The following is a 27,415-nucleotide window of genomic DNA, read 5'->3' as shown; positions in this document are numbered from 1 at the left end:
CATGAAAAATGATATTATTGCTGGTCAGTGCTATGCATTTAGTATGGTAATTTAGGAAATTGTTAATTTACAATAATTTTAATATAGATTTTTTTCCCAAATGTATATCCTGTAGAAAATGCTGGACTACCTGAAGGAGAAAAAGGATGCTGGATTTTTTCAAAGTCTCTCTGGCTTGATGCAGTCTTGCAGGTAAAACATAAATCATATTATTAAAGTTTCAGTTTTATTCAGGTTGGTGGCTTACTGCCCAATGCAAATGCATTTGTTAGATTTGAATTACAGGAGTCACAGATTGTAGTGCTTTTATGGAAATTTTTTGTGAATCAGTGCATTAATCTTTTAGAATATTCTTCCAAGGCACAATCGAAGCAGAGAGTGACTGAGTATGCCTTTAAAGGCTTAGTTTGGAATGGCAGAAAAATAAAATGCAATGGCTTCTTTACTGGTCCCAGCTCCCTGAAATTTTCTGGCTGGGTGGTTCTAAGGATGGATAAAAGCCATCACTGAAGGAGAGGACAGGCCAGTGGAGCTCTGCTAAGCCGTCAGTTTCTGCACATCTCTGACAAGTTCCATAATCTCTGTCTCTTCATCTGAATCCTCTGCATATGTATCAAGTTTGTTAGAGGTGGCACGTGGCCAGTGAGCCCATAGTAGTTCATTTCCTTGACAAACTGGAAGTTCAAATGAAATTAGGTAAAGGACTCCCATAAAGAAGGTGGAAAACTGTTGGTGTTCCTAATTACTCTTACAATAGACAGCCTCTCTTTCTCAGCATTTTAAAGCAACAGAAGGGTCAGAAGCAGTAGACTGGGATTTAGATATGGAGAAGTTCATAGCAACCCTATACGAGGGCAGGAAAACTGAGGAAGGACTGGTGACCTGCACTATAGTAATTACCGATAAATAGTTGCAAAACAGTTGCAGCCTAATTATCATATATTCCATCTTGTCATCTTTCTGTTTATGTAGAACAATTTAGCAAGGACTTGCTCAAAGAGAATCTGCACTGATACTATTGCCAGTTGTATATACATATCTTTCAGGACCTCATTAAAAAGGTGGTTTTGGTAAACTGACTTGATCACTCAAAAGAGATTGAAAGTAATACTTTGAAAAATGCTTCAAATTAAAACGTGTGACTGCATTACTGTTCAACTGAACAAATTTATATAATCATAAAATTATATTTGGATTGTTTGAATGGAAGTATTCTGACTGTGTGCCGAGAACCCTGGTATATGCCAAGTTAGCAAAAGGATAAAGATTTCAGTATGTTTTGACCTTTGACTGGAAGATATGGATTCTCTGATGTCTTCTGAATAATGTAATAATATATAATATATAGAATAACAAAATAATAATAACAATAGGGATAATTTAGTGGAAAACATTGTGATTGAGAAATAAACTCCAGTGATGCCCTTTTTGCAGGCAGGTTTAAGTCAATATAGAGAGTAATATTTAAGATTCCTTTTCCTCTTTTCATTTATATGTGAAACCCTAAATGACGTTACTGGAAATTAAGTTAGGCGAATGTTAAGACCTGACTTGAGACTTGTTTCTCTTCAGAAATGGACACTGGACCTTTATTTTTCTCCCAAGCTCTTTTATTTTATATGCATGTTACATAAAATATGAGGCCATGCATATCACATTTGGTCAAGGCTAGTTGTTCAAGGCCTCCAGAGATTTCCTAGCAGAAATTAATTTTTCATTGTGTACTATAGTACTTTTTCCTGTTTTTTTTTTTTTTTAATATAAGTGTTCTTGACTTGAATGCGTTTGAGAGACAAAATAAAGCAGAAGGCCTGGGAATGGTTACTGAAGAAGGAACTCGTAAGTAGAACAAAATTGATTCTAGTAGTGCTTAAAACATTGTTTGTGCTTCCTTCTTTAACTGGAACTGTTATTTATTGTGGCTTGAAGCTTCTGTTGATAGACTTACTAAAAATAATTTTAGAGTTTGAGTTCTGAATATGCTTTATATTTACAAAATCTTTAGCAATCATTTTTAAGAAAAAATGTTGTAACTTCCAATTTTCTTATCCTGTATTCATGTTATTTTTCTTTGATCCACAGTCATCGTTCGTGAGCGTGGTACGTTTGGGTTTACAGATTTTGATACTATTGTGTGTTGCAAATACAGAGTGTAATCTTTAATTGCATCTTCCCAGACATCCTTTAAGGTTTAGCTTTATGGTCTGCAGCGGGTTGTGTGTTCAGCTTGGATGAACAGTTTGATGCTTATTAAAGAAGTGTCTTTCATATTTAAGGCATGGTTTTATTGGTAATTAACCATTTACTTATTAGATATATAGTCAAGTAACCTTTTTTTTCTTAAAACCATGAATGCATTGGAGTGCTAAATATTTTGGCTGTGCTTTTTCTGTCTCATAGTTTGTTTTATTTTTGTTATTATCAGTCTGTTTCTTTAAATTACTTTAAGACAGCTTTTGTAATATTGCTTTTTAAAGGATGCTGTTTGAAGATGATGTGTTCTGTGTGCTTAACAATAACAATAGTCACATAATCATTGTATTTATGTATTTTAAAGGTGAAAAAGTGCTGCAGCATGATGAATTTACTCGAGATCTATTTAGATTTCTACAGCTGCTCTGTGAAGGGCATAACAATGGTAAGTGAACTGAATTAATTTTGGGGAAAATGTGTGTTAAATTTATTCTCTAAACAGAATTGATTCTAAGATTTTTTTTTCTCTAACTAGTTGATCTAGTTTTCTGAGGAAAAGTGGTGTGCCAAAGATGTGAATTGTGCATTTTAATTTGAATTTTTAAGTCTTAACTTAATTTCAGAATTTATGTATGTCATTAATAGCAAAGTCTATTGCAAGGCATGTGGATAACAATTCTTCAGTTGTATTTATGTTGTGATATATTATAATTCAATTTCTAGCCCATGTAATAAGCATCTGTACCCAGGGAGGGTACTTTAAAAGAGTATCTTCCACATCAGTACATGAAGATAATCTTGTGTCTTCGATTTCTCCATTTATATTTACCAAACACAAATCATTTATTATTTCAGATTTTCAAAATTACCTACGTACTCAGATGGGCAACACCACAACAGTCAATATTATCATCAGTACAGTTGATTATCTCTTGCGTCTTCAGGTGAGGAAAACATAGTTAAATAAAAAATGTAGTTATTGCCATGAGAAATAGATCGACACAGAAATACTAATTTTGATCTGCTGCCTCAACTTTTGATTATATGAACGTAGGCACTAAATATTGTGTACAAAATTCAGAAGTAGAAAATAAAAACGTTGTTTTTTCTTAGGAATCAATCAGTGACTTCTACTGGTACTATTCAGGAAAAGATGTCATTGATGAATCAGGACAACGTAACTTCTCTAAAGCTTTGGCTGTCACCAAACAAATATTCAATTCACTTACAGAATATATCCAGGTAAACAAAAAATTTTAGCCCGGGTTATTAACAGTGATGTTATACATTTACATGGCCTGATCCTGTCCTGCCTTAAAATTTGTATATATTTTGGCTGTATTTTTCTTGATTTTGATAAAGTTACATGGAATCACTGGCCAAGTGTAAAGCTAATATTAAAATATGCGAATGGCTGTAAATTTAACGTGATAGAAGCTAGAATTTATGCACTAGACACCAAAGAAATCCTGGAAAGCTTTCTAGTATAGCTTCATGGAAGTCTAAATTTTATTTTTTCATTTTTTCAAATAGAAATCTTAGGCAGGCAAATTATTTTTTAAATTTGATTATACATAAATAAAAAATGTGTTTATCTGAATCTTTTTTTAGGGCCCTTGCATAGGTAACCAACAGAGTCTGGCTCATAGTAGGCTGTGGGATGCAGTTGTTGGCTTCCTTCATGTCTTTGCCAATATGCAGATGAAACTTTCACAGGTATTTTCACTAGTTCAGTAGTTATTTTTTGCATCTATTTATAAAATACAGTCAAGTGAATGTTGAAAGCTGTAAAGTTAGCATACTGGCACTCATTGGCTGTGCATAGCTTTCTTCTTGTCATGTAGAGGTCCAACACTGAATCTTAAGACTAATTTACATCTTCATATCACTTATTTTAGTCTCAATCATCAGTGGATGCTCACCTTTTCTAATATTAAACTCACAATTTTGTTGCTTTCAGCTCATTTATATCTTTCTGATAACAAGGGTGGCAATTTGGTCCATTCTTTCCTGTTGCCAAAACCAGAGGATCTGTCATAGCAGAAGCACCATTAAAAGCAAGGTTCCCATTCTACAGCAAGGGAGGGCAAGAGAAAAGCTGGGAAAGTTTCAGAGAGGGAGGGAATGTGACAGTCAGTCAACTTGTTTAGTCAATTCTTCACGGTCTGTGGGAAGGAGGACAACAAGCAGTGTTCATTTCACCATGCAGGGCCTTGGAGAGTTCTACCCCACTCTACAGTTTCACGCTTCTGTGTTCTTTGGTGACTTCTTACTGTACCAGTACACTCAAGCCATGAGACACTGAATGCAATAGTGCAGGGAGTCATTTTACTCCTTGTCAGTATCTCTGCTACCCTCTGACCTGTTCATAACATTTCTTCCCACTCTGCAGAAGTGTATCAGAATTTTAAGGAGACTTCACAGTTCTAAGCCCTTCAAGTTAGCCACAAATCCAAGTTAGTCTCCTCATGTTCTGTAGCACATTCTCCAACCTTACTGAAGTTCTAGTTCTATTTGAGTGGTAATGCATTACACCACTAAATAGTCACTGTGAAGTGAGAAAGGACAGTTTCTTTCTGAGGTGAATACTGCCAGATTTGTCGAGTAACAAAGTTTATGAGTTTCTACTGTCCATTAACTGCACTTCAGCAGTCCTTAATGCTTTATTAAAACCTCTGCTGTAGTAGGTTACCCTCATATTGTAAAAGCCTACTGATAGCAGATTGTAGTAAAATGACACTGAAATGTTGGTAAAGTGTCTAAACTATATTTGGATGACCATCCTGCATGCGGTTTCTTCCACAGGTATTTATTTTCCCATAAGATACATGCAAAGGAAAAAAACCCTTAACTCTACTTTTTTTCCAGGACTCTGCTCAGATTGAATTGCTTAAAGAACTACTGGATCTCCTAAAGGATATGGTAGTAATGCTGCTGTCTCTGCTTGAAGGTTGGACCTGTTTTTTAATGGTCACATATTATTATCACAGCTTCATAACATAAAATGTGATAATTATTCACCTTTCTCAACTTTGCCTTTATATGATGCCAATACAAAAGCTATTTCATATTTATTTAAAAATTATTATCGGGTGAACATAGCCATGAAAAAGAGCGCTGCTACTGAAAAGCAAGTTGAAAGGAGACTTACAGAGATTTAAGAATGAAATATGAAAATGGGCATTTTTCTTTTGTTCTCAGCATGAATATGAAATTATTAACTTAAAATATAGCGACACTAAATAACTTTTTTTTTTTAATACACAATATAGGTAACGTTGTAAATGGAACTATTGGAAAACAAATGGTAGACACGCTGGTAGAATCATCTAGCAATGTAGAAATGATTTTGAAGTTCTTTGACATGTTTCTCAAGTTAAAAGATCTAACTAACTCAGATGCTTTCAAAGAGCATGACCCAGACAGTAAAGGCATCATCTCAAAGAAAGAATTCCAGAAATCAATGGAAGCTCAGAAACAATACATACAGTCAGAGATTGAATTCCTGCTATCCTGTGCAGAAGCTGATGAAAATGATATGTTTAACTATGTTGATTTTGTGGAACGATTTCATGAACCAGCCAAAGACATTGGATTTAATGTAGCAGTATTGTTAACAAATCTTTCGGAGCATATGCCTAATGATTCACGCCTTCAGAGCTTACTAGAACCTGCGGAAAGTGTTCTTAATTACTTTGAACCTTACCTTGGCCGTATTGAGATAATGGGTGGAGCCAAGAAGATAGAGAGAGTTTACTTTGAAATCAGTGAATCCAGCAGAATGCAGTGGGAGAAGCCACAGGTGAAGGAATCCAAAAGGCAGTTCATATTTGACGTTGTGAATGAAGGTGGAGAGCAAGAAAAAATGGAGCTCTTTGTGAATTTCTGTGAAGACACAATCTTTGAAATGCAGTTAGCATCCCAGATCTCTGAGACTGATTTACCTGAAAGGCCTGAGGAGGAGGAAGTGGCAGAGCCTTATTATGTAATGGATATTGGAGATGATGAGGAAGAAAAGTCCCTGGAATCGGCCTCAGCTTTTGCAATAGCCTGTGTTGCAGTGAAGAAGAATGTTGCTAACTTTTTTAAAATGGTCACTGTGAAGAACCTAAGGAAACAATACAGGAAAGTTAGAAAGATGACAGTAAAAGAGATGGTGAAAGTGTTTTTCTCCTTTTTCTGGATGCTATTTGTAGGGATATTCCAACTGTTCTTTTCTGTAGTATGGGGAATTTTCCAGATTCTTTGGAGCACTGTATTTGGGGGTGGCCTGGTTGAAGGAGCCAAGAACATCAAAGTTACTAAAATATTGGGGGACATGCCTGACCCAACACAGTTTGGAATCCATGATGATGTTATGGAAGCAGAAAAAGCTGAAGGTGCTGAGCATGGCATTAGAGCTGAATTTGTGCAATTTGTAAAGGGTGAAAAGGGAGAAAGTGACATCATCTCAGATGTTTTTGGCATTCATACAAAGAAAGAAGGTGGCTCTAAACATGGTCATGATGCTGGACTTGGAGATATTGCAGAAATACTTGGTTCTGATATTCCTTCTTCTCTGGAAAACACAGTTCGTAAGAAAAAAGGAGTACAGGTAGGTTAAAGAGATTTGGTATTTCATTGCAGAAGATAATACAAATATATTACTGAATATTCTATTAGTAGTAACTGAATTATTTGGCTGTTAACTGATTAAGAAATGCACTGGCTGAGAACATACTTCCTATTCTGTACTCTTTTAAAAAAATAGAGCTTACATAGCAGAAAAATTCAGCCCAGTGTGTCTAGATTTCACTTCAGTGAATTGTTGTTACTGTTCGTTTGGACTTTAGTCAAACCTAGAAATGCTAGCAGCTTTGTAGGAACAGTTCTTGTTTTAAGCAGTTTACAGTCTTGTATACTTCATTCTGCACTCCTCATTTTGTTACAGTATACATCAATTACCTTTACAATATACCTTTTCCTCAATAATTCTTTATCATCATCTTAACTTCTTTCTTCTAGTTGCTTTAGTGATTATAAGCAATCAAATATCCTTTGTATTTCCTATTATTTGAAATAATTTGCCTGAATTTATTGTTACTTTAATGTTTATCATAGCATCATACTTCACTTTTATTCTGTTTTATGAACAGTTTACTTTGTTTCACTCTGCTAAGCTAAATATAATTTATTGTTCTTCTATTTAAAAATGGGCCTGAGCTAAAGGTCAAAATCTGAATGCCTCTATCAGATTTGGCATTATATTTCACTCTACATCTCAGATCTGTTTCTACTTGTAATTCAAAGATTTCTTTCTACTCATCAGATTTAGTCCAGCTCTTTATAGCATGCTTGCCAGGTATTTTCAACATAAGCCCGCATTGTACAACTTCATAGTTCATTATTTCCTCTTTATTCAGATGTTTTCCTCCAAGATTTGTTTACTGCCTAAAAGTAGAACTATTTTTTTCTGTTTATTTTCTTACTTATTTATTCATTCATTTACATGTGTTTAATTAAAAATGGCAGTCCTTTTAAATCATGTCTCATTTAGCATAAATGTAATGTGGTTGATGTTTAAAAAGTCTTTTTGAACTTTAAGACCCTGGGAGGTCTGAGTAATATTTTGTAATTTTCTTCAAGAAATGTTGGAACAATTGTTTTCTTTGAAATGTACGTTTCTCTAAGACTTATTTGTAGCTATTGATACACAATTGAATATAATTCGCCATTATATTGTGGAAAAAAACAATTGTGTAGCCATAAGGTCAGTGACGTTACTGTATAGCCAGAGAAACTGCAAAATAACCAGTGAAATTGTGTACGGCTTCATGATGGAAATTGTTAGGACATAGTTTTTACTGTGAAGTTCCACAGAGATCTATGCTGAGCACCACGCAGGAAACAAGGAAACAAATAAGGAAAAGCATGAATAGTGAGGTGACAGAGTTTGCTGATAAATCTAAGGTATTCATAGCAGTTAAAAATGAGCTAATTGAGAAATTGCAGGAGAAACCTTAAAATGGCATTGAACCTTAAAATTCAGTGAAGTGATACATATGGGACAAAAAGTTCTAATTTTACATGTAAAATGATGGACTTCAAGCTCATCATTACAATTTGGGAATGAAATCTTGGGATTATAATAAATAGTTGTGCGAAAGCATCAGTTCAACGAAAATGTCAATCAATGCAGATGAAAAAAGCAGAGTGAAAGTTTGAATTTTTAAGAAAGGAATAGAGAGAACACAAAACCAGGTTATTGTGCCCCATGAACCCAAGGTATATCTGCATGTTGAAGACTGCACAGGTCAGATTCCCCTATTTCAAAAAGAATATGATAGAACTTAAAAATTCAGTGGAGGTCAAAAATTTATCAAAGGTATGGAACAATCCTTGTGTATGAAATTAAATAGGCTGAGGCTCTTCAGCCTGGAAAGGAGACAGCAGAACGTGTATGATAGAGGAACAGAGAGGGTGGATATGGATTTATTCATTCTTCCCCCACCCTAAGAATTAGGGGGCTATCCTCCATCAGCTTGAGGGGGGAATATTTTGTGGAAGAGTTGTACATTTGTGCATCAAGTGTATTAGAGGAAGTTTCACAGGTGAGAGGTGAGGTAAGCAAGAGAAGATCTGTTTAGTAAATCCTTTCACCACTTGTGTGAAGGCCTCCAGGTGACTAGTGATGGAAAAGTTTAGGTAACTTTTGCTTTAGATAACTTTGTATTTATGCTTAGCAAGAGAACCAGAAAATTAGGAGAATTCACCAATAGAAACAGCGGTGTCTAAGCACTTTGAGAGAATACAGAAGAGGTTAAGAGCTAAGACAGGCTTTTGCAAAAGTGAGTGGTACCAAAATGGTGAATTTAGGTGCTTTAAATTCCTCTGTGAATCTAGAATTTGGGAGCCTGCATCTCTTTGATTTTCAGTGAAGCTTGGATACCTGAACTGCATTTGAAATGAGATTACTTTGGTCTTGCAACGATGAGTCTAAAGATGTTTAAAAAATGTGCCTGGACTTCTCTGCTGCAGTTAGCCATCTGTAAAATAGTATATTGGTTTTTCACTGTCTCAAGGGACTACTGTAAAATGTAATACTTGGATGGTTGTGAGGTGTGCCAGCAGTGGTTTAATGGATCATCTACCCACCTAAGATAAATAGTTTGAAGAGAAATATTGCATAAGTACACATTGTTTCAATATTTGCCTGATGTCAAGTGCATTAGTTGATCTTGACAAAGTATCTGGGTTTTGTAGTGCCTAATAATTACACAGATCTTTTCCAGGTTTTGATGCTGTCATTGATATAATACGTTGTTCCTAATTTTATATTTGGAATGAGGCAAATTGATGCTCATTTTCCACATAACCAGTAACAGCACTGAGTCTTCGTGAGTGACGTTTGTATTTTATGATCTGGATAAAGTTACTTTCATCCTCAACTGGTCACGTAATCTGTTTCATAACCCTGAATAATTCCATTAAGTTATTCAGTCAACTGGACTAGTTACAGTATTGATTAACACTATACTGATAAAAGGTTATTAGAAGAATTTCTGTAGTTTTCGCTGTTAAAATCTAGTCGGAGCTGTCTATTTTAAAAAATCTAACATTTTAAAACTGGAGAAGTGGTATTAATAAAAATTATAGTGTGGTGATTATTTTATTTGCTTCTTAAAAACAGTAATTAAAGGTACCAAAATTTTTATTTGAAAGGATCCATTCTGACAGTTAAAATGTTCTTGCAGGCACCTGAAATAGCAAAAGAAGCTGAAACAGAAAGAAAAACAGAATCTGAGAAGGCTGAGTAAGTTATTTTTACACAATTGCTCTTTAATTCCTTGCTACTTCTAGCTAATGTTAGATAACTTGGCCAGAAAGAATCTGATCAGTGCTCAGTATTCAAAACACTTCATCAGTATTTTGAAAAGCAGCACAATCCCCGAGAGGTGGCAGTCCATCCCAGTGGGCTACAAAATACTAATTTGATTTCAGAGGACCCTGACAATGCTGCATATATAAATCTACAATCGCTATCTTTTAAAAAATCTTGTAACCACCTTTAAAAATGAGCACTGGTCTTGAGAAAACTACAACTTTTTGTTGCTGCTATTTACACTTACCTTACTGACTGCTGTAGTTTTCAAGCAACAAATAGGACAATGGGTGATTATTGACACACAAGATTTGACTACCCCAACAATTTTTTTTATTCTTAGTTGAACCTAAAAGTGTAGCTATGTCTGTTCTTTTCTTCTTGAGTGTTTTTAGGAGCAATTGTGAATTTGAGAGCAGATACATTCCTTCATCCAGTTGTCCTACAGATGACTGCCTTACAAATAGCTTTTAAAATGCTTTCCTTGCCTTAGAAGCATCCTAATTTTATGAGAGCCATGCTGTCTTTCTGGACCTGCAGCCACACTGGGGGCTTGCAATCTGTGTAAATGCCCTTAAAATATTTGTAGACACACACGAAATATCACCTAGGGATAGCTGCTTATTTAAATGCTACACATCAATTTTTTGTCTTCGTTTTGTATTGCGATTCATTTTTAAAATGTTTCCTTTATCCTCACTCATCTTTCTCCTCTTCTCTACCAGAGTTTATTATTTTAATGTATGTCAATATTTTAGGACCAGATACTTTTTGTATAGCTTGTCTGAAAATTATAGTTTTATTCCTTTGTTCTGCATACATACGTATATATATATATGCATGTGTGTGTATACATGCATATATATGCATGTATACACACACATGCACATACTTATATATGTACACACACGTATGTATTTATATGTTTTTTTTCTGTGACTTCATTAAAGTATGTCACCAACATCATCCATGATGGTTCAGTATATTTTTCATTTCTTCATTAAAGAAAGTCCCCTCCTTGCATTTTAGTGTCACAGAATTGTTTTGATATGGTTTGTCTCCCCCTCAATCCCTGCAGAGATGTTAAGCATATTATTTTCTTTGTTTAGAGTACTTTCGTTAATTGCTAAGTGCACTTAAACATTTTTATGTTCTTCTGTACCAAGAATCCAAATAATCTGTTAATGAGTGTTTCTCAGAGAAAAGATAAGCAGTTTCAGAAATTGTTGTTTTATCCAGACTATGGTGTTGTTAGTTAATATTTAGATTGGTTGAATCACCCCTTTTAAAAGTTTTGTTGGGTGATACTTTTGTTTTGGCGGGGGAGGTTCTGCTCTTTGCTGATTGATTTTGGTCTCTTGATTCAGACTCTAATAGCATTTACCAGTGCTTCAGTGAAGCAATTTATAAATACCTAGGAAATAACCCAAAATCTCACTCATTTTCCTATTTTAGTCTTTTTCACCTTTTATTTTTCATAAACATCATCTTTTTCTCCTTTTATTGTTTTATTGAACTTATTTTCCCTGTTGTCGTCTCTGTCTGTCATGTTTCATTCTCCACTTAAGTACTCTTGCAGCAAATTGAAATTGCCTTCAGTTAAAAAATTTGCCTTTAAAAGTCTGCTTCCCCTTAAGTCAATCTTCCTGGCAAGCCATCTGACTAATTTTTGGTTGTGTAAAGAGTGACAGTCAACATTCTCTAAACCTTTTCACTCCCCAGTTTCTACTAAAATTAACCTGCTTTTCTCTATATGGCTTACATTTCTGAGGTTGCAACAGGGACATTTCAGAATATGTATAAGCCCTGGGATTTTATTTGTAAAACAATAAACACATTCTTAGACATCCATCATATTTCCTGCTGCACTGGTACTGCAATACCGTGAACTATTTATATATATGTATGTGTGTGTGTGTGTGTGCAAATTCAGCTTTTGGGGGGTTTAGTAACTAAATCTCCTTCCTACTACATCTAGTCTTGATACTCACTTTTCATAGAGGCAGCTCCTTTTTAGAGGAGGAATGATTGTCATCTCCACATTTTGTAAGGTGGGACCCTCTGAAGGGAACTTCCCCTTCATTACTCATTCATCCCTTTAACAATAGTGACTTCCTTGACTGAAATGAACTCAGTCTATTACGATATTGCATACTGTATCCTAAAATCTTTGTCTTTTCTTCAGCCTCAAGTTCAAGAAACTACAGGTGAACTCTTACAGTTTTTATGTTGCTTTTGTTCTGGTTTTGGTGGCAAGTAGCTATCCACTTTACATTTGGTGCAGTAACTTCTACCTGGTTTTTGGCCTTTTACTCTGTTGACCTAGCCTGCGTTCACTCAGTGACTCTGTTATTCTTTTATATCACTTGGAACTAAGGTCACTTTTTGACTTTGGGTTTATTTTCTATCTGAAATCTTTACTTAAAGTGACCTTCACTCACTGTCTCAAAATAGTTTGCATTCAAAGCCAACCTTTTTGAATTAGAATTCTTTCTAAATGAAAACTTTTATAATATGCAGATTTGTCTAGGTATTTTTGTTTAGCTAACCTTTCTTCTAGCATGGAAGATGGTGAAAAGCAAGATAAAGCAAAGGAAGTACAATCTGAGCATCTGGAAGAGGGAAGAATGAAGAAAAAGAAGCGAAGGCATGGACAAAAAATTGAGAAACCTGAGGCTGTTATGGCTAACTTCTTTAAAGCTTTGGAAATTTATCAAACAAAAATGCTGGTAAGTTTTACTTAAATTCTGTTAATCATTGAACTTTTATTTATATAATACAGAACATATATTAAGTGTGTTTGAAATTGGAGGGAGACATTTCATTATAAAAGGAATGTTGGCATGAGTTTTCAAAAGATTGACTGTACTGATTCTTTTGTGATATTTGTAATGCTTCATAGCATTATAAGAATTAAAGTATATATATATAATTTCTCTTACCTTGACTTAACAGAATGGATTAGGTAACCTCTTGAGCTTCTTGTGCCCTGTTTTCTAGAATATCTTTCTTTCTTCTTAAAAATATCAAGTGAAGAATTCTCTGCAACCTGCTCAAGTAGTTTATTCCAGTATTTCTCTGTCATTACTCCTAGAAAGTTTTCCCTAATATTCTATTTCAGTCTTCTCCGCTGTAATTTTAAGCCCATTATTTTTAATCCTATTTACCATGGAATGGGAGAATAGACTGCCAGGAAATGCCCTTGTTCTTTTCAACCATTATATGAAGGCAGTCCAAAGCAATACAATCTTACATTTACTTTCTTAGAAACCTTACTGCCTACTTTCCTTGTATTGATATTAGCTACTGGCTGTCTCTCATTTTTCTCTCTTTTTATTCCTTTTTTTCCCAGCATTACTTGGCAAGAAATTTTTATAACCTACGGTTTCTTGCTCTGTTTGTTGCATTTGCCATCAACTTTATCCTGCTATTTTACAAGGTAAGATTATGCTTATTCCACTGTTACTTCAATGATTTTTTGTTATTTCTGAAAGAATATTTAATGCTGATTTTAAGGCTTGTTTAATAAAGCCATTATTGAAGCCCTTCAAGCACTAACTAAAAGCATTTAGATATAAAATAATTAAAAAGTTTCTAAACTTCATTACTAAACTTTGAGATACTAACCCTGTTTTTGTTTTACTCAGGATCAATGAAAATATATGTTTATTTCATTCATTTGTATAGTTGAGTTCTAGGCATTTTTTTCATTCACTCACATAAGTCTATTAACGTTTGAATTGTAAATCTTGTCATGGGAAAGTTGAAATCCAACTGAAATAACTCAAATACCAAAAGAAGAAGATCAAGTGTGTTTTTCCCCTTCTTAACTATGTTTCCATGTGAGAGTGCAATTCTTTTTTCATGCTTACTTGTTCTGCTTTCTGTGTTTTCATTGCCAGTATGTTGTTAATCAGTGACTGTTGGGATGAAGATATTTCTCTACTGGGATTGGGGTTTTAATTGATTGGGATAAGCAGGCAGAAAAAATATAAAGCAAAAGATGTCTTTACATAGTAGGCTACAATTCTTTTTTAAGGTCATTGGTGAGGAAGGTTATGTGCACATACTTTAAGCCTAGGTTTAACATTAGGTTAGGAACCAAACCAAGAAGTTGTTTCAGGTTCTGATATATAACCCAATGATACAAAGCAGAACATCCTTAACTAGCCTTCACTAACTTTATTCCCGAGTCTTCACAACATCCCTCCATGAAAAGGAGTAGAATTCACTGATGAGAATTCCCATCCTTAAAAAGGTTTAATTTTTCCTGTTCTTATAGATTTGAAGTCCATGTGAAAAGTCCTGGTTTGTCTTTAACCTGGAATATGGGCCTTTTAATTTTCTCCCTTCTAGACATGGGGTGCAAGTTGCAATAAGCTGATGAGTGTCATGTTTTCCAGTATTACATTTCCTAGTTCTGTTGTTCCCAACAAAGAAGTTCACAGAGGACAAAAGTAGCCTGCTGAACATTGCCAATTAAGTCTATAAAGAGCTGAATCCTGATCCAAATATCTTGAAAACCAACTCCTACATACAATTATAGTCTGAGAAATAGGGCAGATGAAGACATAAAAGGCACTTGAAAACTGGGAAGAATTTCTGTTGGCCATTTCAGGAGAGAGAGAGAGAGAGAGTCAGGGCTACCCTGCCTCTCTCTTCCCATCCCATTTGGTTAGAGAAGGTGGACTTGAAATGAATATAAAGGAATGTGCTTGTCTTTGCCAGTCCTCTCCCTGCCACTCCTTTCTGCTTTTCACTGAGTCTTGCGGGTCAGCCAACAGTTCACTGTATTGCAGAGGGAGGACAAAAGTTCATATGCATCAACACAAGTTAATCTATCGTGGAAAGGAAAGGGTCAGTGGGAGCTGGAACAAGACAGAAGGGACTTGGGTTTTCAGAGAAAGCTGTCAGAAGACAGGCGCTGAGCGCTTTTATTCTAAAGGCCAGTTTTCTAACACTGCTGGCAGTATTTAGGGCAGTATGGCAGCTTTATGGCTTAGGATATTTATGAAATACTAATTAAGTGCTATATTAATTTGTAAGATCTAAACTAAGCCACAAAATAAAAATTCATGAGCAATGTGTGAGTTGATAACAAGAGAATTTTGTTTCTTCCTAGAGTTTAGTAATCATGAACAATATAGATTACAAAATAAAACCTGAATTCGGTCATATCAGATCATCCCATCATTGCTTGGTTCCTCTAATAAGGCATTTGTGCATAACTTTTTCATTGTTTGTTTTGTTTTCACTATGGTACTGTTAAAGGAGAGATTTGTAAATGGTGATATGCTTGTACTTGCTTTTCTAGATTCTCTTTTCAGTGATATGGGAGACCTTTGCTGCTCATGCCCTGAAACTGAAGGACACTACTTTTCAAAGCTAATACTCTGTCATCTTCAGCAGAGCAGGCTTAACAAACATCAGGTTTTTTGGAAGAAATTAGGGATTTGTCATTATAGTAAAGGAACTGGAGGAAAAGCTTTTAAGCTCCTTGTGTATTTTTAATGCTCTTGAATTTCTCTCAGGTAACAGAAGAGCCACTTGATGAAGCAGAGGAAGACTCTAATCTCTGGAACACTTTTGATGAAGAGGAAGAGGAGGACGGCATGGTGTTTTTTGTTTTAGAAGAAAGTACGGGTTACATGGCACCTACTCTCAGAGCATTGGCAGTTATTCATACTATTATCTCCTTTGTCTGTGTGATTGGATACTATTGCTTAAAGGCAAGTTCTGAATTTGACTACTAATCTGTGTTTGTTAAAGGACAGTCTGTCCCAAAGTGGTTTTTGGAGTTGAGATTGGAATACCTGTTTTTATCTAGATACTTACAAATGCTCACTGTTTAATATTTAGATGTTTTCCTCAGTATCTGTAGGTAATTCAGTGCTGTGAAGCAGTACTAAAGCATGTTACAGTGTCATTTAAACAATTCAGAGCTGAAAGCACAGGGTTTTACATACTGGTAGCCAAATTTTTGTCTGCACTAATCTAATCGTCTGCGTTACAAGGCATTAATCTGAGAAAAGAAAAGCAGTAATGCTTCCAGCCACCTTTTGAATTTTTGGGCAGTAATGGCAAGCTCACTCTGTGTGAAATTATGAAGGAAGCAAATTGAACCTATCTATTCCAGTTGGCCAGGGCAATCCATCTTTCTCAGTTCCTCTTCCTTTGCTTTTATTGTTGGCTTGTTGATTTTGGAATTCAGAGTCATACTGTATCAATACTACCACTGCTAGCATCAGGAGTCTCCGTTGTCCCCTAAGATTATGTAACTGGGGCAGTGAATGCAGCAGTGTCTAGAATCTTAATTTTTGTTTTATGCTAAAAGCTGAGTTTTGTTATTTAGCATGAATATATTCATATTATTGATGATCTTATTCCAAGAGCTGTTAAGATCTTCTTGGTCAGAAATAAGAAGGCAGAAAAACACCCTATGGCTGATATAAGAAGTCCTCACAGTAACATCTTTGAGCGGTGTGTCTAGTCCTCAGGATGCTAGTGTGATGTTTGGTATAATGTAGTATTATAAAGATTACTTAATACTGTAGGTACATATCACAGCTTCTAAAAATGTGTAAACCATAACAAACATGTCCACTGTCATTTTCCTAGGTTCCTCTGGTTGTATTCAAGAGAGAAAAGGAAGTAGCTAGAAAGCTGGAATTTGATGGTCTGTACATAACTGAACAGCCATCTGAGGATGATATTAAAGGACAATGGGACCGCCTGGTTATAAACACTCCGTAAGTAAAATTAAATGGTTATATGTTTAGTTGTTTATAAATGTTATAGTTAACTAAGCCACTGATCTAGAACCTTACCTGTCCACATGCCATGTAGTCCATCTAAAAGAAATGTGTTTTCACCTTATATTGGATGCAACAGTAGTAGATTCTAATGTGAAATCCTGTATTATCTGTTTATTTAATAAATATTATCATAACAGGGATGTATTTTCCCTCTCCTTTGTATTGTTCTAGGGTTTGCAAGATTTGTGCATCTTCCCTCTCAAGCCCTCCCCAAGATGTTTCACAAATTAGTCACTTGTGAAAAAGCTTTAAAAGATAGCATGCATCCTTTTTCCTGACTCAATTTCACGTTCATGTTATATAGCAGTAGTAAATCTAGTGTAAAATAGCATTCCCAGAATTCCCAGAGTAGGTCAGACAGATATTACTGTCTGGTTGTATGTATTAACAAATAGTGTAGTAGTCATACACTGATTTTAGGAGATTCAGCTGTTGTTCTGTGTGTGAATGCTACAAAGTTAGGCAAGAGAAAGAAACATAGAGTAAGTTCTTCCTGCTGAGCTGCAGCAATCTGTTCAAGAGGTCACCTTGATTTTCTTTCCCCCTTCTAGGTGCTGAATTACAGGAATAGCTTAGATATATGAGTCATTCTAAATTACCATTAACAAATGTAGTCAAACAGATTATTTCTCAGTTTAGCAGAGTGAAAACAGCACTATGTAATTTGAACAGATTCATTTAGAACCTTTACTTTTAGATACTTTTATAAGCAAGGTCCTATGGCAGTTAAGAAGTCAAGTAAATTTAACATAAAAGTCCCCTTCATCTCTTTCATGTACTCCCTTGGGCAAACTGATAAACAGCAGGATTGTGTGCAAGTAGTTGAAGCTGAGTTCAGTTTTTCATCAAAAAGCATGTAACTATATGTTACAGCAATATACCACACATTTTCAGGAATGCCAGAAGTAAAAACAGAACCAGCTTGTCTTGTGCCTTTGTACTGTATGAACAGAGAAAACACAGAATTGGGGGGAAAAAGATCTCTGTATATGGAGGCAATGACACAGAGAAATGTGGTAAATTAATGCTTCTCTCTTGAAACAATGCCTAGTTTACAGGCTATTTCTCATCATTTAGTCTTTCAAGACAATTAGAATCACATATTGGAAATGGTATACCTAGGCTTAGATTTCTGTCCTTCCCCATTAGTATCATATTTTAAGGACAGTAAGAGAAATTTGAAAAAGAGCAAAGATGTATCAAGTTATTTACAAGTCGTAAAGCACTTGTTATTCAAATATGTGCAGGCATAAGCAAGTATTCAATAAAAACAAGCCATCAGAAATCATCAACTCAATGCAGAAAAGTGGTGATATGCTGTCAAATAGTCAAAATATCTATCTTATCAGTCATACTCAGTTTTTGAATATGGCTGTTATAAATAGTGCCCTTAGCATTTTCATTAACATTAGAATCTCTACAATATTAGAAATTCTTGAGTGCTTTATTTTCCTACAGCTGAGTTTTTAAGAAGTTTTCATTAATTTCATTTTGAGCCATTGACTAGCATGTATTATTAAAGTTAAAATAAAAAGGTTACTTGAAATTTTTTAAAAAATCCTGCTAAAGTATTTTTAAAATATGGAGGGCTCTTTGTTTGTAGATCACTGAATGCTAGAAAGTGCAATAATATATAGAGTAATAAACTGAGAAGCAATTTTATTTTTGATATGTTTCTCAGAAAAATGTGTTGTCAGTCACAGCAGAATTCAGTTTGCAAGTTTGTTTTTATTTGTTTTCTCTGATAATAAGGATTTTTCTCATTTACATAAATTCCTTATGCCTTCCTTTCTGGTTACTTTCTGCTATGGATAGTATATATAGTCTTGGCAGTAGTATGGCTGCTCTTTAAATTAAATTAAATGTATGCAGTTAAGTGGAATACTGATTTGTGTTATTAATACTTGTATAGATACTTGAAAAAGATGGCATTTGTTTTTCTGAGTAAGTACAGACTTGAGTAACAATAGGAAATTACATTTGTGTAATTCTTATGGCTCAGTTCAGCATAAAATTTGCCTTCTCATCAGCCTTCCCTTTGGAAGATAGCAGTTAACTATCATTCAATGTTTTCTTATTCTTCAGCTCTTTCCTTTGTTTCTTCATTCTGACTCCTGGTTCACTAAGAGTAGTACAAAGATTGACAACTGTAATGGTGTAGCTAGCATCTATTGTACTGATACTTTTCCAAGGATGGTGTTAATATTTTCTTCCTTCCCTGTGAGAAGTTTTAAATTCCTATAAATGAGACAGTATCTGACTGATGAGACACAGAAGCAGTTGCCCCACAGCTCTGTAAAGAAGCTGTGCAAAGAAGCCTTCTGCAAAGGTTAGACATCTGAAGCAGAAGGGCTGGGAAGTTGCTGAAATGATAGATGGGTTTGAGGCAGCATAACCTGAGCACACCTTTTTGGCATGTGAACAGAAACTTAGTCACGAGGAAAAAGACTGTTGTGGGGCAACCTCAAACTCATGACAAAGAGGTGCTTTTAGATAATCTTTACACAAAGATCAGTTAACCAGGTTTTCTTACTCTTACAGCATGATATTAGCATTCTTCTAGGATCTCAGTCCCAAAAAGTGTTTAGCAGACTTTCTAGAATTAAATGATTCATATTGTATGGCCTGTTCATGCTGGAATTCAGTACCAAAATACAGCATTTGGCAGCAGTGGTATCAAGCAAGAAATAGTAGTATGTGATAGCAGTGCTAGTATAGGAAGCTTACTATTTCATAGAGTGTGTTTTCCTTAGAGTATGTATTTTTTTCCCTGTGGTTACTCTGGGGAGTCCAAAAGGCGGTGTTCATTGTGAGGCTTTTTTAATCCCATGTGTCTTGGGCTAGCCAGACTTAACCCAGTAAGTGAATTAGATGATGCCCTCTGAAGCGGAAAAATCTTGATGTTGTTGTGTTTCTTTGGCAATACTTAGGTAGTACCCAGACACTCTCATTTTCTATCGTTGTCACTGAGAGCTGACATAAATCACCCTTTGGCAAGATAAATTTTGCAGAATATGTAATATCCACAGACTTTCTTTGACCTCAGAAGCTTTGAATGGCTCTTCTAAGATGAAAGAGCTGAATCAGGAAGAGTTTCTCACTTTTTTATTTTTCTGTTTTTTGTGATGTCTTTCAGCCAGTACTTTCACAGGCTGAGGTCTCATTAAACAGATTACAGCAGAAGATTCCCAAACCTAGGCACTAACTTCCTAAGGAAGCTACATAAGGCTGATGGATTTTTGTCACGTAAAAAGACATGAATTGAAGAATCAGAGGAAGTACAAAAGACAAAATCTAAATACTGAATGAAAGTAAATGTCAGGTCTGAACTGGAGCAACTAAACCATATACATTTTACCCTTGATGAGCATATACTATCTCATTTACAGGAAGGTGACTTCCAAATTAAATTTTGTATTGACACCTGACAGATTGATACTTTTATTGACACATGTGCAAGATAGGAATAGTTATAGGTACCAGAAGTGCAGGCTTGCTCTGTGCTGGCAAAATCAAATTACACTGAAATTACTGTCAAGAGCACCATCTGGAATAATTACTGAGAGATGGATTATAATTTGAAACAAAATATTTTATATGGCCAGTGAACAGTATTCAGATCAGTCAGAACTTAGTAAATTTAGATGAATGACCCAAAGCTGTAAAATCTCCTTCCAGGTTTCTGAATTGTTTTGCTACTTCCGTTGTAAACATTGCTTAGAAGCTAACTCTCCTCTGTAAGAATATCTTATCTATCTTTGTCTGAAAATCTGCTGTACCCTTTTAACTATTTTTTCAATGTAATATAAAATTGTTTCTCAAAAGATACCCTCTGCAGCAGATCCCATGCTCTTTGGTTTCCTTAGTTTGAATATGACAGAAATTCCCACCTCTCTGTAGCTCAAAGCTAATGCAAACCCAGCTGACTGGTTGCACTGCACTACCCTTGAAGAATTGTTTCCAAAGCTACTCTAATAATCCATTTTTGATGTTTGAGAAGTAAATTTACCGCCTACTTCCCTGATTGCCTCAGGAATTCTCACCAGTAACTAATTGCTCTTGAGCACTGCTTTTCAAAAAATCCTGTACTCAGTTTATAAACATCCTTCATGTTCTTCTGCTGGCACAAAAGACAGAAAAATGGAGTTTTTCCTCTGTCTTTCAGATATTTTCTTCTATGAGAGCTGAGAGGCCTCAAAGGCAAATTTCCACATTATTTCGATTAGTGGGTTCTTTCATCTATGCAGTTAACATAAGCCTTCTGCATTTCCTCTTACCCCTGAAGATCTAAGATGTCTGAGAGGAATAAGAACAACTTAAAATCTATGTTCAGCTTTGTGATTTCAGTTCTTGATAAACAAGACTATTTTGCCATTTACCTCAAGTCAGAGCATGACAAGTTTGCTCACTGAGAGTTGCTCACAGGTTAGAAAGGTAATTAAGGAGACAAAAGAGGTGCCCTAAATGCAGCACCGTTATATGTTTGCTGTGCAAGGCATTGGCACAAGCCAGCTAACTTAGAGAGAGAGACCTTGCTTAAAAGTTTCAGAAACCAAGGACAGAAAGAAGACTATAGAGCATTGCACCAGAATATACTGAGTAACTGAAAATTTTTGCCTTTTATCTGAAACAGTTGTATGGAGTAATTTCATTCAGAAAGTCAATTCATAAAATCAGAAATCAAGCACCATCTTAATAATAGTTGGGAAATTTGCCTCAAATCCTCATAGTAGAACAGTGCTCTAGAATGTCAGTCATCTGCTTAAAGCTTTCTTCTGTTTTACCAATACTGTCCTTTAGATTAAGCAGTTATTTTTCCTCTTTACCTTCCTGTATATTCACATGCCCTAGACTTCATTTTGTTAAGCAGCACAGAGAGATCTCTAACTTCTTTTACACTGCTCACTCTGATAGCTGCAATTCTTATGTCTCATCCAGGAGATGGAGAGAAAAACCTTAGAGTTTTTATTGTTTCCTGCTGACAAATTAGAGTTCTTCCTAACTGACATTGTATATAGCCAAATTGTCAGAATGAGGAAGTCCTAGGCACTGCTATTCATAAGACAGTTCAAGAGCAATACTTGTTATGATCAAGCTGAAGATCAGGGAAACTCTGCTAGCCTGCTAAGAAAGAATACTGTATAAAAGATGGATACTTCCAGGAAAATTATCTTCTTTTCTTGTGGGTCAAAGTTGATGTATTTCCTAGTGTCTGTTGTAAGATCTCCCATTGATAAAACTTGTTGCTTCATGAAGCATTATGGTTGCTCACTACTCTGCAGAAAGCGTGGAATTTTTCAAGAACAGCCAGCCTCACACATCTTAAATATTTAAGATTTACTGCTCCATTTATTTTTCTTTTCTATACACAACAGTTTTTGTTTTACTTAGCACGGTGGGCGTGACTGTTCTGAGGTGGGGGAAGGGGAGAGGGATGGGGGAAGATGCAAAACACCCATTAGCTGAGGTGTCTTGAAGCTTTAGAATTGTAAACGTTTTTTTTTCATCTGGTCTTGTTCTCAGATCCAGTAACAATGATCTGTGATATGATGCACCTAAGAACAAGATTACCAGTAATCCCAGTTTTCTCCAAATGATCATAGGACTGAAACAGGTTGCCCAGAGAGGTTGTGGAGTCTCCTTCTCTGGAGATATTCAAAATGCGCCTGGATGCAATCCTGTGCAATGTGCTCTAGGTGACCCTGCTTGAGCAGGGGGGTTGGACTAGATGATCTCCAGAGGTCCCTTCCAACCTCAGCGATTCTGTGATTCTGTGATAGCAATATTCTGTATTTTAGAATAATTTTTGAATTTTAATGTTACATGTTTACAGACTGTCCACTGGTTCCCAAGTGTTCAACCTCAAATTGCAATGTAATCCAGTGAACTGAAAAATTATTCATACTGCAGAACTCTCTTACTTCCATCACAAAATGCAAGGCTTGTTTGTCCATCCTGATCTTGTGGTTGGGAGCAGTAAAGGATTTATTTAGGAGATCAATGATATTACAGTGACAACCCTGCTATTATTGAGTTGTTAGGATCATTAAGTGATAATATTTAACCTGCTGTCCTTTTGTAGCCAATCAAGATATTTATGGCTGAGAAAAAGGAAAGGAAAAAAAGAAAGATGATGTTGCAGTGAATCATAAATTCAAATAGGCCACAGGTTGTCCTGACAACTGCCATCTGCATCAAAAGAAATTGTTCTCATAATTCAAAGTGCAGTGTGTGAGTGAACAAAATTGTATGAAAATCTGCAGTGATCATGAACATGCCATTTCCTTCTATTTTGCCTTTTTTTTTCCTTCCCACAAAAGTTAAATAACTGGAAATATCTTTGCCTTATCTATGCAGGTCCTTTCCTAACAATTACTGGGACAAATTTGTAAAACGGAAGGTAAGCTCTGTCTGTTTCTATTATGTTAGCCATAGCAATAACCTACTACTCAGCTAATTTGGATATCTGTATGTAATGTATTTAGGTACACACAAATATACAAAAAATTGAGAACTGAAATTTGTTTTATGGAAGTCATTGTTGTGGTAAATCTCAGAGTTAAGAGGCAGTTGTAGCGTAGGTGGGAGGAAGGAGAAAGAAAGAGTGCTTTGGTTCAGTTCCTAGACTCGTGCGTTGCAATGACTTGGTGCTGTCAGTCAGCCACGCAGTTCTAATTTACAGCCATTGTCATCTTTAGGATACAAAACCCCCTCACCCCCCTAAAAAAAGAAAAACATGCCAGTTTAAATGATTTGAAATTATGCAGAAGCTTTCAGATAATAGCATTTAATGCTTCTATTTTTCTTTTTTATGCTTTTACACCCAGTCCCCCCTCTTCCCTCCCACCCCCCCGCCAGCTTCCTGCGAGTTCTCACTGTTCCCGTAGCGTTAACTATGGAAGACTGTTTTTTTATTTCTGACAGCTACTGGCTTAGGGAAGAGTGAATGTCTCCAATCTTTTGCTCTGTGCAAAAGCTCCTCTTTTTCCATTTTTAGGTTATTAACAAGTACGGGGATTTATATGGAGCAGAGCGCATAGCAGAACTTTTGGGTTTGGACAAAAACGCCCTTGATTTTAATCCAGTAGAAGAGAGCGAACCAGAAGAGGCATCTCTTGTATCATGGTATGATTTCTGGACTTTACAGACAAACAAAATCATATGCTGACGTATCTTCACTGTCAAAGATGAAAACGGATTCTGTACTGAGATTGCAGTGATGTTTTCTTCTGCACTGAAAATTTAGATGGTTAAGTCTTTTTAGTGAAGAAGCAAAACAAACAAGCATTTTAAGAAAACATGCATATACCTGTGTTATAAAAATAAGAAAAAATCACAAATGTTGATGATGACTGAAGTAGTTGGGCACTTTATTTTAAACAACAGTGCAGCATTTAAATGTTCTTTAGATGTTACAACAGAATTAGTTTAAAATGGAAGGACAAAAAAAAAATCTGCTGATAACGTATATCTAGAAAACAAAATCAGAGTTGATTTGTGGCTTCCATTTTTGAATTAATGAAGATGAGAGATTAGAGGTATGCAAGTCATCCAAGTCCTGTTTCACTAATTTAGCCTCCTATGAGAGTTTGGTTTCTTCTATACCTAGGTCACACATGAAAAGGAATTTTGTTCACAAGTCATCTAACGGCTATTGAAACATTTAGGACTTTACAGAAGGCATTGGCTTTTCTCATGGTAATATTGCAACATTTTGCCTCAGACAAAACAACACTTACCTCTTCAATTCAGATAATTCAGTATCTGCATTTCAATACTTTTAACACACACTTTAATCTTTGTAAGTCTGGAATAGGGCAGTATCACACCTATTTGAAATTGCTCCAACAATTTCAATGGCTTAGAAACTGTGTAATGGGGTTTTGTGTTAGTGAATTCTCTCTGAAATCTGCTGAAGCCTCTGTATGACTCAAAAAAGAAACAGCTACCGTGTATCACAGCCTTCAGCCAACAAATGTGAAGTGCCAAGCCTAGTTCGTTGTTTATACTTTCTGAAGGAAAAAATACTAGTTATTAGGTTAGTTATTATGCAAAGATATGCTTAGATGTTTGAATGTAATTTAAGAAAAGGAAATTTATCATAACTATTAAATACTTCGTTTTGACATTTATGCATTCTAAAAATTTGATATTCCCTAGGTTAAGCTCCATTGATACAAAGTACCACATTTGGAAGCTTGGTGTTGTTTTTACCGATAATGTAAGTATGTTAAACCTAGAGTAGATCAAAGCATGTTCTTCTAAACATGAATGTGTGTCTTCCACCATCTGCTTTTTTAATAAGCAAACATACACAAACAGTACTGAATTACACAACTAATATAAATTATTTTGTTTCCTGTCTTGTGTTTTAGCAAATTGCTTTAAATTATATTTGCATTAGAATATTTGGTTTTGATTCCGAAGGGCAGTGGATGTTTGGAAGTTAATGATACATTCATGTAATTTGGTATATGTCAGTCTAGCAACCAAAGACATCTTTTCTTAGATCAGGCAGAGTCTAAAGAAAGTTATTGTGTGTTATTCTTGAATTATCTGTTTGACTTCATGGATTAGTTCTCTTCTTTCATACCTTCTCTTTTGAAAAGTCCAAGCTCATCTTCAGAATTCCTTTTTGCAAATAAGAGCTGCTGCATGCATCTTCTTGAGCATTCCCATACAAACAAGGTCAAGGTGAATCAAGCGAAGATGTATAAATTCTTTGTGCACTGACTGAAAGCATACTGAACTATATAGTTCTTGAATAAGAGCTCTCATGTCAACGTGGCTTCAAGGTCATTACTCATTAAAAGAGTAAGCTACATTATATGCCTTCTGGGTTTCCTGGTTGACATGGTCTGAGACTTGAGCAGCACAAAGTGCCTAAGAGTAATACAGTGTATTTTCTCTCCTCCTTTAAAATACAAAGTACTGTGTAACAAGCTCCCCAACCAAAACAATTTTAAGGTAGGAGATTTTGATGTTAATAACATATATGCTGAAGACCGCAGTTAAATATGTAACTATAAAGGTTTCATTAACGTAACTAAGCAATAAACACACTTTAAATGAACAGTGGAGATCTTAAGAGACAAAGTAACACAATTTCTTTGTATGTGTAAAATGGAGGTATTACATTCAGATTGTGATTCAGATCCAATCATGATGGTATTACTTTATTTCATAAATGAATTGAGTGAGTTAAAAAAAATGCTATGTTCGGATCCAATAATACACATTATTACCTGCTAACATTCTGCTACTTTTCACTTTCTCTGCAGTCATTTTTATACTTAGTTTGGTACACAACTATGTCTATCCTTGGGCACTACAACAATTTCTTCTTTGCTGCTCATCTGCTGGATATTGCTATGGGTTTCAAGACATTGAGAACCATTCTGTCTTCAGTAACTCACAATGGCAAACAGGTGAGTGTTACATAGAGAGGTTTGAGAATGAATGGATTTTGTAACAGTACTGGAAAAAAAATCTTGCAGTACCTGGGCAATACTGGATTGCAATCCATTCTGACCATGAATAGAGCAAAGAATAAACCCCACTGTGTCTTCTGCAGCACTGTTAATACATGTTAAGTCCTGTAAAATTCTAATAATCTATACCCATAGGTCATTGATACCTAAAGATGTTTTGCATACAATACCAAGACCCATCATTTTGGAAAAACATGAGAATATGAATTATGACCTAGCCAGCTCCTTCTGTATGATCATTGATGAACTGAGATTGGAGATAACTACTAAGAATTCACAATCTCTCCTCAGCTACTGCAGCAATAATGATCTGGGTGCTGTTGAGATTTCAATATTTAGGTAATAAGAATGCGCTTACAGGTATGGGCATTCTGCATTGTGGAATATATTTATATGTCTCTAAGTCCTGCAAAAGTCAGATTAATAAGATCTGCTTCCAAAAATAAGGAGACTTAGACAGGGAGTCATTCTTTGATCCTTGTACTCTGTTCCTATCTACCATACCAACAAATACATGCTTTTCTCTAACATGCCTCTTTTTTTTTTCTCCTTCACATTTGAGGAATCTTCTCCTAACAGAACTTCCCCAAAATTGCATCTCAGGCAGTTCCATTCCTTCTCAAATGCAGTAACATATATTTCTAAGCCCACTCTTATGCTCTGTCAAGCATACAGTTTACTAAAGCATTACATATGGTAATGTTTTCAGTATCATCTGAACAACAAATTAGATCTGTATTTTTGTTCTCTTCGTTTTCCTCCAGGATGACCAGAGTTGTATTACTTTAAATTAAATGATTGGTATACTTTCTTTATGAGATTTTTCTCAATGTGAAATCATACTCCAAAACTAAGTATAGTTGACAAAACTGTTTCAACTCAAGACCACAGCTTTTAGAAAGCGTATCTTTCTTAACAAGCGAAGATTAGCATTCCTCAATACTATTGATCTTCTTGTCAGCAGAGATAAACACTGAAAGACAACTACAGGTTTTCCAATTGAAATGTGCACTTAAGGAGCATACTTCTTAACTTAAAAGCCAGACCTGGAAATT

The 27,415-nt window shown here is 35.4% G+C and overlaps 1 protein-coding gene across 1 annotated transcript in view; it reads left to right on the top strand.

Moving 5' to 3' along the window:
• RYR3 (ryanodine receptor 3) overlaps positions 1-27,415 on the top strand; it is a 223,046-nt gene that overhangs the window by 188,768 nt on the left and 6,863 nt on the right. Inside the window, exons 82-99 of the mRNA XM_067295678.1 lie at positions 116-192; positions 1,766-1,839; positions 2,083-2,100; positions 2,558-2,638; positions 3,049-3,137; positions 3,307-3,435; positions 3,805-3,909; positions 5,062-5,143; positions 5,466-6,787; positions 9,927-9,985; positions 12,615-12,783; positions 13,407-13,493; positions 15,586-15,783; positions 16,673-16,803; positions 23,227-23,269; positions 23,867-23,994; positions 25,030-25,090; positions 26,151-26,297. Coding sequence (XP_067151779.1) covers positions 116-192; positions 1,766-1,839; positions 2,083-2,100; positions 2,558-2,638; positions 3,049-3,137; positions 3,307-3,435; positions 3,805-3,909; positions 5,062-5,143; positions 5,466-6,787; positions 9,927-9,985; positions 12,615-12,783; positions 13,407-13,493; positions 15,586-15,783; positions 16,673-16,803; positions 23,227-23,269; positions 23,867-23,994; positions 25,030-25,090; positions 26,151-26,297 — 3,000 coding nt within the window. The remainder of the gene's footprint in view (positions 1-115; positions 193-1,765; positions 1,840-2,082; positions 2,101-2,557; positions 2,639-3,048; positions 3,138-3,306; positions 3,436-3,804; positions 3,910-5,061; positions 5,144-5,465; positions 6,788-9,926; positions 9,986-12,614; positions 12,784-13,406; positions 13,494-15,585; positions 15,784-16,672; positions 16,804-23,226; positions 23,270-23,866; positions 23,995-25,029; positions 25,091-26,150; positions 26,298-27,415) is intronic.

This window comes from Apteryx mantelli, chromosome 4 (genome assembly GCF_036417845.1).
Source record: "Apteryx mantelli isolate bAptMan1 chromosome 4, bAptMan1.hap1, whole genome shotgun sequence".
Taxonomy (NCBI): domain Eukaryota; kingdom Metazoa; phylum Chordata; class Aves; order Apterygiformes; family Apterygidae; genus Apteryx; species Apteryx mantelli.
This window is presented reverse-complemented; position numbering and strand designations above follow the sequence as displayed.